The 13,241-nt window shown below is 40.3% G+C and overlaps 2 protein-coding genes and 1 long non-coding RNA gene across 5 annotated transcripts; 1 reads left to right on the forward strand and 2 right to left on the reverse strand.

Annotated features, from left to right (window-relative positions):
* Positions 1–3,015: 3,015 nt before the first annotated feature.
* Positions 3,016–8,067, reverse strand: LOC124177709 (dimodular nonribosomal peptide synthase-like). Its single transcript, XM_046560393.1, has 12 exons — positions 7,991–8,067; positions 7,724–7,856; positions 7,185–7,466; positions 6,614–6,766; positions 6,275–6,501; positions 5,886–6,159; positions 5,643–5,810; positions 4,846–5,042; positions 4,442–4,631; positions 3,994–4,357; positions 3,451–3,898; positions 3,016–3,309 (listed from the first exon to the last, which is right to left on the reverse strand). Exons 2-12 carry the CDS (start codon positions 7,854–7,856, stop codon positions 3,172–3,174), a joined length of 2,574 nt encoding a protein of 857 aa, XP_046416349.1. The 5' UTR covers positions 7,991–8,067; the 3' UTR covers positions 3,016–3,171.
* On the forward strand, positions 6,763–7,317 carry LOC124177721. The gene is made up of 2 exons (XR_006869655.1): positions 6,763–7,012; positions 7,115–7,317. It is a non-coding gene; the product is annotated as an uncharacterized LOC124177721 (long non-coding RNA).
* Positions 8,068–9,448: 1,381 nt separating the features above from the next.
* On the reverse strand, positions 9,449–12,734 carry LOC124177713 (flap endonuclease GEN). 3 transcript variants are annotated; one of them, XM_046560403.1, is made up of 7 exons: positions 12,136–12,703; positions 11,748–12,039; positions 11,361–11,638; positions 11,109–11,270; positions 10,867–11,032; positions 9,833–10,766; positions 9,449–9,474 (listed from the first exon to the last, which is right to left on the reverse strand). In XM_046560403.1, exons 1-7 carry the CDS (start codon positions 12,291–12,293, stop codon positions 9,464–9,466), a joined length of 2,001 nt encoding a protein of 666 aa, XP_046416359.1. In that variant the 5' UTR covers positions 12,294–12,703; the 3' UTR covers positions 9,449–9,463. The 3 variants fall into 3 exon arrangements, with proteins under 3 accessions (XP_046416359.1, XP_046416358.1, XP_046416357.1); XM_046560402.1 differs by lacking the exon at positions 9,449–9,474 and adding an exon at positions 12,716–12,734 and having other exon boundaries at positions 9,531–10,766; positions 12,136–12,427; XM_046560401.1 differs by lacking the exon at positions 9,449–9,474 and having other exon boundaries at positions 9,531–10,766; positions 12,136–12,702.
* Positions 12,735–13,241: the final 507 nt, after the last annotated feature.

Raw genomic sequence — 13,241 nt, forward strand, 5'->3', positions numbered from 1 at the left:
TCAATCCATCTAGAAGAGATTGTCATTTACATTTATTTTCATGATCGTCCGACGTTCACGATAAAGAACCTTGTTTCAAACTGGGCCCCTGATCTACACAAATGTTTTGTAAAGCAGCGCATGGTGCTAGTCGAGTATAACAACGACAAAAATATTTTAACTTGCGAACATGCGTGCTTTACAAGATATAGTTAATCGTAGTTCGTCAAAAATGGACTTTCGTCGGAGGTGTCAAGCGTTAAAAAAATGTTTTCTATGTGTTCGTTTTGTGACTTTAGACATTTTTATAGGTGCTTAACATATCATTATATGTGCACAACGTACCGCAGTACAGGAACCACAGTAAAACTTTCAATTAAAAAAAAGATTGAACACGTTCTGTAAGTTGTGATAATAACCGGTTTATTAGTTCTTGCACTTTTTGTGCCAAAACTCGTAGCCACATACAACCGACCAAATAAGACAAAAATTGGTAGCCGGCGGGTTTTTTTTCTGGGTGTCTGATTTCCTTTCAGAAGTTGTTTGTTGAATTAGTCATCCTTTGATCGATTGACTGGTAATGACGCGTGTATGCACAGAAAAAGAAAGCGGCTAGACTGACGATGACGCGTATATGCACATTTTTTAATAACTCTGTTAATTCTCGATGGATTTGGAGGTAAACAAGTACACTGCCGTTTCGGGGGTCGCTGAATTTGAATTTGAAAGCAGAATTAAAAAATTCAATACCACGGATTCAATATATTATGGCAGCTGCAAAATACCTTTAAGTAAAAAAAGTCAAAGAGTGTAATAAATCTTTTGAAACCTGCAAAATAGAGGATCCAAAGTGGAGGCGGCACTACTTGAAAACCGTACAAGTACACCAAATGTTCAACTTGAATGCAACAAAAAAAAAAAAAACCCTAATTTATTGTACTTGAAGCCACATTTTAACATTACTCGGAAATTAGATCGACCATTCCAGGTACTCTAAAAACTCAAATGTTACTTTTGATCGTTACCCACGCGTCCACGTAATATTGGTCCAACGTTGTTCCAACGGTGGCTTAACGTTAGTTTATACTCTTAACTTTTTCGTAAGATTTGAACCTCATCCAAATAAATCTTGTCAGAAAATGTTCACAGGAATATTGTGATTATGTTAGTTTAAGTACTGAAAAAGAGCTCCAACGGTCGGCGATGAGAGAACATGTGCAGGGACGTTTTGTTGTCTCTTCTCCGCGAAAGATTCCCAGCTCGCACACCATCGTCTTAGAATGTTGGAAGATTTTTTTCTCAAGCCGTATACTATCAGATTCTCGAAACTAGTATAAGGATATCTTGGTTAGACTTTTCTAAATCGTTGGAAAAAAACTGAAATGATTAATTTTTTGGGTAAAACCTGTAGAGTTCCCTCTCAAGAGTTGATGGCACTGAAATGCAATAAGTTTCAAGGGATTCCAATACATACTGGTAAGACTACAGAGATATACGACATCTTAGAACCATGGTTGTGAGTAATTAATTACTTTTGTAATGAAATTTTTGCTGGATTTTAGAAAGTGAAATACTATTCTTCGAACTCGTGGTACAGAATGTAAAAATTGGTGTGGCCCCGAAGTCTTCATTTCAATTTGGGCAATTGTCGTATACATAATGTTGGTAGTGTACGATGATGCGTATTACTTTGAATATTATGTCAGAGACAGGTTCCTTCATTAATTCCAATCCATCAAAACAAGTATAAACGATTCGTCGTACGATGTTGAAGCCTATTGTAGGTAAGCCATAACCAGATTGATTGATTTATTCCAGACTATAGGTTAATTTTTACAAAGAGTCTAGCCGAATAAGTATGTCGAGAATCCCTCGGAAGATTTTCGGCGGAAAATGGAGGCGAAAGATTCGTCATTCAATGAAACTCGTTTCGACCAAATTCGACAATCCTCTGGCCTTCCTCTCCAACGCGAACTGTTTTTTATTTTTCTAAACTATTTAGTGTGGTAATTCCAAGTAGAAAACAAATGATGTTTTTTTCGTATTTTCAGTACGATAAAATAGACAAGCACTTATCATCATTTTTTAGGGAAAGCGTAGGTTCGAAGTACACAACTTCTCATTTTTTCAGATGATTCCCACTGTTGCGCCATTCTCTGTCAAACGAAGAAAAAAAAATGAATACCTTTTATTTCACTCGTTTGCCTGGATCATTCGGTACCTGAGTATTGGTATCAATGGCCAATTTATTTCACCTTCAGGCACGGTCTTACAAATACGCGTACAGTCGAATGAATTGGTACAAAAACGGACCTCGAGATCTCATCCTGAGGTAGCCTTGAATGTGTCCCAATATCGAATCGAAAGGAACGGTGATTGAATTTTTCTTATTATTCACATAGCACTTTTTTGCTAACGTGCCATGATTCGATCAAAACTTGAATTACGCTGTCCTAGAAGTTCCGGAAATCATCGAAAGAGCGTTGAAGATACTTTTCACAGGATCATACTCGGCCGAAATGATGGATGAGGACAGCAACATTAAACACGGAATAAGATAATTGTATCGATCGATACTTACGAAATGGTTCGTATTGTTTATTCAGTGAGCAAAATTTTCCAGTTCCAACGTGCAATAGAATTTCGGTACTTATTTCTAATCTCAACGGTACTTCTATCGGATGTGCCAACACACCAGATCAGTTTACCATTTTTGAATGATCCAAAGCGGATGACGCGAGGGAATCGAAACCATATTTCGGATTGTTACGACGAATCAAACGGTCGAGACTTTAATAACACTGTACATTTTATTATTTTACCGTCAGCAATGACCATACCCAACAAACTTCCTGACGAACGCAATTTCTGAACAAATCTGCAACATGCACCGACAGTATAACTAATTGTAACATTTTGAGGAATTTTCATTATACGACCTGCTGACGTATTTCTGTGAATATATATTGCAGCAGACAGTTTTTCTACGTTCGACAAATTTACAGACAAGTGTGGAAAGATGTTGCCAGCTCACAACTGCGTCTTTCGATCCGTTTTATCTCTTTAATAATATCGTTGTCGGATTGAATTCGTAGTCACGATCACATGCATGTGTTTACTGTTAATAAACGGACCCACTGCGTTGCATGTAAGGAGCTAGAAATAATTCACAGAGCCGCCGGTGAGAAATTTCTACACGCTTTTCCAGGAGCATAATACTCTTTGATTGTCGGGCGCCTCTCCGAACGGCGTCGAACCGTCAGACGCGACGTACTTGTTGACCTGGTAGTCCATCAAGACGTCGCAGTTGTAGATACCAGTCACCAGTTGCTACACCGATAGATTTGTGAATTAGTTCGATGTTCGATCATTGGAAATAAGTAGTATTTTCTCCAGAAGCTCTATTTTCATACCTTGTTTGCTCAAATTTCAAAATAAACAACGAGCAATCAAACTCCATAAGCAAATCACCTGTGTAAGAGGGCTGGTGTTTGTTGCAAACACGCCGTCAAAGCCCTTCTGCCTGGCGACTCGAAACACATGTTCCTCCATCACCCTGACGAGAGCAACATTTTCAGCCGAAGTGAGTCTGCTGTTGGTTCCCATCATGAAGGAGTGGAAAATTTGTCCCTTTCCCTTCGGGAGTTGTTCTTCCAGAATCGGCCTCTCAAGGTATTCCAAAAACTCAAGTGTTACCATCAGCTTCGAATTTATCGTCACCTCAGGCTCGTCTCTCGCGTCCAAATTCAACGCGACGCTTAGCGCCTCGCCTGACGTCGATTTCACTACGAAACTCAATCCTTGCTCCACCAGAGGATCCCAAAGCTTGTCGATCAGTTCCGAGTAATCTTCTCGGTTAATGTCAGGCATCAACCACTTATCCAGGTCAGCTTTCAGGTAAAAACTGTCCGTGATCATCCTGTATTTCAAAGGTGAGGATAGATTAGGTTTACTCCGAAGGAACTCAATCATCGCGAGAGCTTTTCGATCGACAGAATTGACATGCATACTCACTCGATAACGTCTTTTCTATGTGAGTCATTAAGCTCCTCGAGGACGTAACGTTCTCCATCTTCGGACGGAGGCTCATCGAAGTCTGACTCCGAGTCGATCCTCATCCTCCGCAGTATCTCTCCCATGTTCTTCGCGCGTATGAAGTCAGTTATTCCGATGCGGTAGCCTTGGTCAAGAAGTCTGGTGACGGTGTAGACCGAATTCAAAGAGTTTCCCCCCAGATCGTAAAAGTTCGCGTCGATCGTCACCGCGGCTCGGGCGCTACTTCCGATCACCGATGCTACCGTGGGAAAAAGGACGCGGGCTAAAGGAAGAAGAGGCGGCGGGACATTTTCGTAGTCGCAATCGACGGCGATATCCTTTTCTGCGTAACAATGTGAATGAGAAGTTGAAAAAAAAGTAAAGTGGTGATTCAGTTTTCGATATCTTAGGATTATTTCTTCCTCACCGCTGCTCATCAATTCGTATCGCTTCAAAAGCCTCTGTCTGTCAGCCTTTCCGTTTTCCAATAACGGAATGGAATCGATCACTATGACATGCGGTATCATGTGGGGAGGTAAGATGGTGCGGAGATGAGATTCAATCTCTGATCCGGAAACACGGGTGTTGTTTTTAACCGTCACGTACGAAACGAGAGCCTGTAACAGGGTCAGCGATCCGTCAGAGTGAAGAAAACTTGAACACTATCCGGCACTATTCGTGTACTCTTGACTAAACTCGATCAAGGAGCAGGATTGTTAGTATTTCTATTACCAGCATCGATGTTTCCTTGTCGGTACGATAAGAAATGTATTTCGCAATGTCTTTGAAAGGTTTTTACGCTCTTTGTACTCTTTTTCTTTTTCCATTCACCTGCGAAAGTTCACCGGGTTTGAAACAGAGGACGACCGTTTTGTCGACGGCAGGAGATGCCAGGACAGCTTTTTCCACTTCTGCGATGTCGACCCGATGTCCTCGGACCTTAATTTGGTTGTCCATTCTGCCTTCGTAAATTAATATGCCTTTCACAATCCTCGCGTAGTCACCGGTACGATAAATCCTCGAATATTCTGCAGATGGAATAGTAACTTGATTATTTTTCCACTAACACCGGTTCACTACATATTTGGCTTATTTCGGGCAGAAATAATTCGGGTGTATCCGAAGCCAATAGTTGACTATATGTCAATCATACGTTCACAAATTCTCACTAAATTGTACATTCTTTGTCGGTAATGATGTACAAGTCGACTGTGGATTGACTTGTGGTCAAAATACAGTCAAGCAAAACTTCGGAATTGCTAGTGACAAAACTTTGTAATTATTAGTAACAAGTTTCGAAAGAGTTGTTCTAATTTTTTACTTTTTGGAACAAGGCTGCTGAGGCCTGGTTATAATTACCGGAATTCAAAGCCGCCATTTTGAATCTCTAATATCAAATTTTTTAATTCTTCTTTCGAATTTGGATTCAGTGACCCCCGAAACGGAAGTGTATCAATTTTCGCCCAAATCCATTAAGAAATATCAGAGTTATTACAAAAAGGTTTATGCACGATCCGTTACCGGTCAACCGATCAAGTAGTCCAATATCGACAAGTGTGTTACTCTAGGTGTCGGATAGCTTGCAAAGAAAGGAATCGAGTACGTGTCCGTGTCTTTCATTTACTCACCTGGATCCGAAGAATGTGGATTTTCCACGAAACGATGCGGATCTCTTCCTTTGACGTAACCGGCCGCCAAGTATTTCCCTGCGCAAACCACCTCGCCTGATTCTCCTGGCGGCACGAGTTGCAGCTTCTTATCCACAACATATAGAATGCAGTTCTCTGCCGGCTTACCTTGGAAACGGAATTAAAGATTTCTGGATAATATTCGAGCCATGTTCATTCGGGGATTGAAAACTCTCTGCTTACCAATCGGTACTTTGTCCAGACCCTCGAGCTGTTTCGGGTGATTGATCAAATGATATGTGACATCGCCCGCAAGCTCAGTGCAACCCCATAAATTGGCCAACGTGTGTTCGCCTGATGGGAATGTGGCCAAGAATTGTTCGGCCACTGGAAGAGGTAAGACTTCGCCAGCACAAATCCAGAGTTTCAAGTTTTTAAGGAGATGCTTGTCCTGCTGCATGTCCAGATACATCAGGATAGTCCTTAACAATGACGGGACTTGTGCCAGCCGTTCGATCTGCAGAAACAGTTCGATAGTCGGGTATTTCAAGGTCAAAGGAAAGGAGAGTTTCGTCTCCTTTCTGAATCTCGTTTCACGTGGCCGAATCTTCTGATTCGGATCGTTTAATCACCTTGTATTTCTCCAAAAGTTGAACGAGCCTCTGAGGGTCCCTTGTGATGTGCTTTGGAACAACGACGATGCTCCTGCCCTGAAGCAAAGGGCCCCAGATTTCGGGCACACTGTCGACGGAAGTCACAGTTGCTTTGAAAACGCATCTTTCCTCTGTCGGCGAATAAGGCACCACATTCCACTGCCAGCGAAGCGAATTCATCAGAGTCTCGTGGAGCAGTTTAACGCCTGGCGAAAAATGCAGAAATTGAATCCTTCTTATTCGTTCCGAGAAATTTCCTTTTTTGAAACCTTCAAGCTCACGTGAGCTCGAATTTCAGCCAAATCACAATGTACTTGCCTTTCGGCACCCCCGTGCTTCCCGAAGTGTATAAAACGATCGCCAGGTCTTGACACGCGTCCAAATCCATGTTCTGTGTCGACTCGTTGCTGGCTTCTTCCAGAAGCTTCTCGTACGTGATGGCAGGTGTGCCCTCGTATATTGTCATGTCGGCTGAAACGAATCAACAGAATAGATGAAAATTATTCAGAGTCATGAGGCACGCTTAGACGAGAGATTCTCTGGACCACTTTTCGCATACGAGTCATTGCCTGTGAACTTTTGGCTTCTATAAACGCATCTCACGTCCTGCGGATTCTTCACCTCCGTTAATTGCTAGAACTGAGATTTCGTAACATGAAAACGCTGAGAAGAGGAATTCGAAAATTCTTTTTCCAACGTAGAAAGAGAAAGTTGTAGGTATGGGTGTTGATCGTAGTTGTTCATTCCGAATCTCGCATTTGGATTTTAATTTGTCAATCTTAAACCTGGTGTATCCAACGCTTATTTCTCGAACCTCAGAGACAAGTCAATTTGTAAGCTGCGAGGAATCTACCATCGATTCCACTTTCCATAATGGATTGTCCCTCACCTCCTTCTTCGGTGACCACGATGAGGGGCTCAGCCTCGGTGAGAATGTGCCTAACCCTGGGAACCGGAAACTCTGGATCCAGGGGAAGGTAGGCCATCCCGGCCTTCAAGGTAGCCAGCAAGAGGGTCGGAAGTCGGTCCGTAGGCCGCATCGAAATCGCCACGATTGCATCAACGCCGTTGATCGAGGATCGACGACAGCGTTTCGCTAGGACTCGTGACAGCTGATTGGTCCTCGCTTCGAGCTGACTGAAAGTCAACCTTGTTTCTTCGCCACGCTCATCTGCAAGGTGAGCATTACGCGATAGTCAAATATACGCACTTTCCCCACTTGCCTGATGAGTAAAAAAACACTTTCTCATTATTGAATGCTCACTCAGTCAACATTTCTTTACCCTGAATAGCAGAGCTTCATTCTTAGAAATAAGTAAAAACTCATTTCTACAAGAATTTCAGCGGCGAGACCTTACGCAGTTCAGGACCCTCAACAACAATAACAAAGTGATTGTGTGATACGTCTCACATAATGAAAAAATTTACCTTCGTAGATAATTGCCGTATGATTTGGATTGTTGACTGCCACTTGAGAGAATACTTTATGAATGAAAACCTTCTCGTTGCTCCTGTCAATTCTGCTCCCCTTGAGACCTGACTGATGTTTGGACGAACTCATCTAAATTTTATACCGATAAATCGCACAACAATTAATATTTCCCATTTAAATTTCGAAATAGTAAAAAATGTATCAATTTCAATCGGCCGACTCGTGGTTTTTCAGGTAGATTCCAGAAGAAAAATAAGACTTACAGTGATTGGATTCGTCTAATTAAATGCTCCGATTGAAATTATCACCCAGCAGCTTGCTTTAATGTGGATCAATTTCTTGCTAGCTCGTCACTGGGCGCTCTCGCAAGTGCGAAAAATGGTCTTTCATAGCAATAAAATTGAAAATGTAAAGTATGATTTGCGGGTAAGTGTTTACCTTCGAGAGGTCTTAGTGGTTACATTTCACTGCCATTTCGACACTCTGTCACTGTCATCCGAATGAATGTGTGTTTAACACCTGAATAATCTTCAACGGGATATAAAATTACTGTAGTATTTGGGAACACTTTGCAATAACATCGCCAGATGCGTGATTGATACATAATACGCACGTACTACTATTGTTATTGATTGCATTTACTATAACTACTTTAAACGATGCTACGTATTATGCTGTTTTTCATATTAACACTAAGCTAGAACTAGGTTTCTTAATTTATTCCAATATGTACGTTCATGTTTATACAACTGGTTCATTTGTCTGACCTTGCTGGCACCAACTAATACTTTCCGTTTATTCAGTTATTCAAATAGTACTTAGCTAAGAAAAATTACTGCGATTGAGACAAAAATCATCGAAATTCGTTAATCCGTTGAAAACCACTGAAAACGGGACTCCAGCATTTCGCTTTCACGTTTGACAATTTTGTTTTCAATCAAGGATTTTCTTTAATTATTCAATCTTCGAGGCTCGATGGTTCCAACCGGGGCTGTATCCAGTAAATTTCGTGCAGCTTTCGGTCATTTTATTACTATTATTTTGGTTTACGGTCGACATTCACCCGAGAATATTATACGTGTTGGAATAGCATGTGCTGATGCTGAGTCTAGCATTTATCAGAATTAGTAAGAATTTTTCAAAAAATCGCAGGCTTCGTTATTTGCAATTTTCTGTTGTAAAAAACTTAATGTTGGAAATAAGATGATCCACCTAATTCGAGCAGTCATAGTCAACTGATAGGATTCCGAAAAGGATTCACTCCACAATGCTTCCGATTTAGTCGAAATATTGAAGGTTTGAGATTTCATATTTATAATTTTCGGGACCCCAAAATTACTTCGGGTACGTCGCTATCGGTAATGATTTTTTAGAACCATACTTTGTAAATATTCAATTCTCAAAATTCAGTAAAAAAACTCCAAAATCATATATTAAAATGACTAGTTTATCATAAAATTGATTGTTCATAAAATAAGTCAAAGAAGTATTATTATATATATTTAATTTGGTTATAATCCATTTTCTATCATTTCTATCCGTTTTCTAGGTTCAATCATCTTGAACTTCTTCAGAGACGGGCATCGCGTGATGCGCCTAACACACTTTCGAAAGGCAATCCAGCATACGTAGCAGCATGCCAGATTGCCGCAGTGCCTGAGCACAGGCGTCTACGATTCATGTGGATATCCACGATACGTAATTCATTGTCGTCACCGAATGAAAGAACCAGGCAGCTATTTTTGAGCTAATGGAAAGAATTAAATACATTTTTTTTATGTATAAAATAATGTAAACTATATTTTATCTGTACATAATGGATTACAATACTATATTTACAATTCTCATCAAGTGCGCACAAACAGATGATCAATCTTCTTTTAGCGTATTTAATACTAGTGCAGAAAAAGTAAGAAATGAATAATAATAGCACTACGCCCTTCGAACTTTTCACTGTGTGCCTTTTACTTCGTTTACACGCTGACTTAATGGAACATAATTTTCAATGTCTGCAAATTCATCTGTGACATCGTGCTCAGTGATCGGGCAAACGTTAATATGTTCCTCGAAAACATGACACTGTGCTTTTTCTAAATTAAAATAACCTTTTGCTGTACAAATATCAGAATAATTATTGTGAGATACGTCTGGTGTCGTATTTTCTTTATTGTTTTCAGGTTTCAACGTGTGATTATTTCTCGAAGAATAGAGATTGATAATTTTTCGGTTGCATATTTCTTCGACAATATCAGACATGTCAAGTTCCGTTTCCCCTTCACTGGCAAAATCATCAGCAGTCAAGTTCTCGAACATTCTGTCCAGTGTGTTATTCATTCTTGGGTTTACCTCGGCGTCTTTGGTTCTTTGGATCTGTGGCGCGGTTTTGAGACGCTTTGGAGTAATTTCCATCTTGTTGAACGAGTCTTCTAAACTCTCCACCACGTTGTTCACTATGTAATCGTCCATTTTTCTTGTATTGACTATGTCAGCGAGCTTCTTCCTCCCCCTTTTGCCAACCTGCTTTTCCGGTTTTTCGGTATCAGCGTTGAGTTCTGCCTTAAGTTTGCCTTTGCTGGTGGTCTTAGCTCTGGTTTTGGAGTTCTTAGATTTCTTCTTCGCAACTTTTTCCTCTTCAAACTTCTCGACTATCTCAGGATAGCATTTTACAACTAAACTCTGAGGCTCGATTGTAACAAACAATCCTTCGGGGGGATTTTGCTCTTTGGAATCATCTTTCAGCGGTTCGGCATCTTCTTCACTGGATTTTACATCCGACAGAGTTATCAGACCGTCGAGAAATCCCTCCGCATCATTCCATATGATTTCGTAACTCGCTACTGACTTTATATTGCGAATTTTTTTTATTCTATCAGGAAATATCAAGTTTGATACGGGCAAACCGTTCGAATACTTCATGAAACTTATGCTATGTCTTAAACTTATTTCTGGTAGACTGACAAGCTGCCAACGCGTCATCAGTGGAAGAAATTTCTCAAACGAGTAGTTTGGTTCCCAGCCCAGCCTTTTTTCCATGAAAAACTGTCGAAAAAATGTTCATCATTTTCGAATTTTTACCTTATATTTTATCAAGTCACTTAATAAGCATGTATATGCGATTGATGATTCGAATTATACTTACAATAAATTTGACCACTTTTGGTTGTTGCCATTTTAGGTCTAGACTCGATGGAACCGGACCTTTCCTAATGAGATACTCGTCTATTATTTCTTGATTCGGAAACGTATCAATGAGAATTGCTTTTTTTCGCAGGGTTATCTCATTCATTATCAGTTTTTTCTCCTCCCTATCGAAGATCAACGATTAATAAATATTTGGAAATTTACTTTGTGTCAATTATCCTAACATACAATTCTGCTCACTTATAATCATTTCTGCAACTTTTTACTGTGCCGCAACCTATGCAGCCAACTCTTGCGTGCAGTCTGACGTTACCATCATGACCGCAAGACGTGCAATGCTTAGGATTTGCCAATCGAGCTTCAATCGTCTCGAACTGGTTATCAATTTTCCAGCTCTTCAACCTGCGTAAAAGTGTTGAATTTCATTTTGAACATGGGTTCAGGAACTGTTCAGATTTGATGCCATTTGAGATTTCACTCTCAGTGTTCTACCTGTCTAATATATCTTCGTCACTGACATGTGCAAATAATTTCAAGGCTGCCTCTTTGCCTGCACCATTCAATCCATCGTCGTAATCACAGCCACACAATAAGGCCAACGCTACCATCTTATTTCTATCTAAATTCAATGCAGATTCAATCTTTTCCATATCATAAACGTCGATACTTCCTCCTGAAGCGACAGCTCCACTGAGGTTGAAGTTTCTGTATACCACTCTTGCCCCATACAAGAAACAGTCATTGTCTTGGCTCACACAACCATCCACTATCTGTAAAGAATTATTATCGAGATGTCAAGGACTTAGGATTTACAATTGGATTCACTTCATACTATTCTAAAAAAATTCTGGTCAACCAATCCTCAAATTTTCATCTCACCCCATCTGCATTTAGGTAGGCGCACATGGCTTCCGCCTCTCCGTATCCTTGAACACATTTAATTCCCATGTAACTTAGCATTTCCTCGCACTCCTTGAGCACATTATTGAATCGAGTTCTTCCACGTTTAGCGGTAGCCTTTTTCAGTGCTACAGTGCCCGTTCTTTTAATGTGCTGTATTTCGTTTCTCCGTTCGATAGTTTTTTGCTTCAGGTCAGGCGCCTTGCCTTCGAGTACAAACACCGGTTGAATGTCTTGCAGGAGGAGGTTGATCGTTCGAAAATACAAGTTTCTACGAAAGTGAAAACGGACAATTGAAAATGAGAAACGTCGATAGTCAGGGAACCAATTGCGAAAACGCTACACGAATTCATCATTATATACATACCTAAGATACATCTTTGGCTGCACGACATTGTCGGTCACAGTTTGACTGTCAACGATCCAGCAGCTCAAGTCAATTGCTAAAGTTTTGCCCTGCAGTTCAAACAGCGGTTTTCTTTCGCAAAAAGGTGTTAAAATTGTCCAAAGGTGTTTCACCCCCATTGCGTAATAAACGCGCACGCCGTTTTAGAGCAATGGGTATTTAGAATCGGCATTCGTTGAATTATCTTCTCGCAAAATAAGTTTGCGGTTTATAAATATGATATCGATCTCTGAACTATAACTTTGAACCCCGCCTGTTAAGATTTGTTTACACTTAGTTTAGAACATAGAGTAACTGTATTTTACTAAAGAGTTGGATGCTTATGGGAGTTGGCGTGTTATAAAAGTTGAATATCAAGTTACGGACGTTTAAAAAAATACTGAACTGACGTACCGACATCATTGTTTTATCCTTTTATATTTCATGCTTGAGACGACAATAGAAAACTCAGTGTTACCGATGGAACGCATACCAGCTTCCCTCTTTATCGGCAAACTTCGTCAAATTGGTAAAACTATCAATAAAGCTACGATCACCTTACCCTTCTGACTATGACGAAAAATTGATTAGTGTTGGCCCTCGTTACTTGATACTGCGAGTAGGAAACGACCATTCGAAACCTAAGGTTAACTACACGTGTGATAAATGCATAAGCAAACATTGTGAGTCATGCATCGCGTTGGGTCGCATGATTTCACGAATTCGATAAAAAAATCTTCAATTTTTTGATTAAGCTCTGTAAGAATCGTGATGGGACCTGCAAAAGTAAAAGTATTCGCATTTTGTCTTTGCGTGAACAGAAAAACGTATTCAACGTTTTACGTGTAATATCCCGTTGACTGAAGCATATACCATTTCGGAATCTTAACAGTTTTGCATTAACCGCCAGTCGTGGCCGTCAACTGGCGGAACTTTTCTACTAGATAACAGAGAAAGATATATGTTGGTTATAATCTGTCTCTCGTGCTCTACACCTGATTGGCCGATACGTCTCCTCTTAACCAATGAAATGCAGAACAAGAGAGACGGGAATGACTCTAATATTTCTTTCTCACTCTCTCTCATCA

The sequence above is a fragment of the Neodiprion fabricii genome, chromosome 3 (genome assembly GCF_021155785.1).
Source record: "Neodiprion fabricii isolate iyNeoFabr1 chromosome 3, iyNeoFabr1.1, whole genome shotgun sequence".
NCBI lineage: Eukaryota > Metazoa > Arthropoda > Insecta > Hymenoptera > Diprionidae > Neodiprion > Neodiprion fabricii.

Bases quoted from the DNA above. Each gene is read 5' to 3' on its own strand.
- LOC124177713 (XM_046560402.1), bottom strand. From the start codon at position 12,293: ATGGGGGTGAAACACCTTTGGACAATTTTAACACCTTTTTGCGAAAGA. The intron at 12,040-12,135 runs GTATGTATATAA...TCACTTTCGTAG, and splicing joins CAGCCAAAGATGTATCTTAG to AAACTTGTATTTTCGAACGA. The intron at 11,639-11,747 runs GTGAGATGAAAA...AATTCTTTACAG, and splicing joins CCTACCTAAATGCAGATGGG to ATAGTGGATGGTTGTGTGAG.
- LOC124177709 (XM_046560393.1), bottom strand. From the start codon at position 7,856: ATGAGTTCGTCCAAACATCAGTCAGGTCTCAAGGGGAGCAGAATTGAC. The intron at 6,160-6,274 runs GTGATTAAACGA...CTGTTTCTGCAG, and splicing joins AACTTTTGGAGAAATACAAG to ATCGAACGGCTGGCACAAGT. The intron at 5,811-5,885 runs GTAAGCAGAGAG...TCCGTTTCCAAG, and splicing joins TCTGGACAAAGTACCGATTG to GTAAGCCGGCAGAGAACTGC.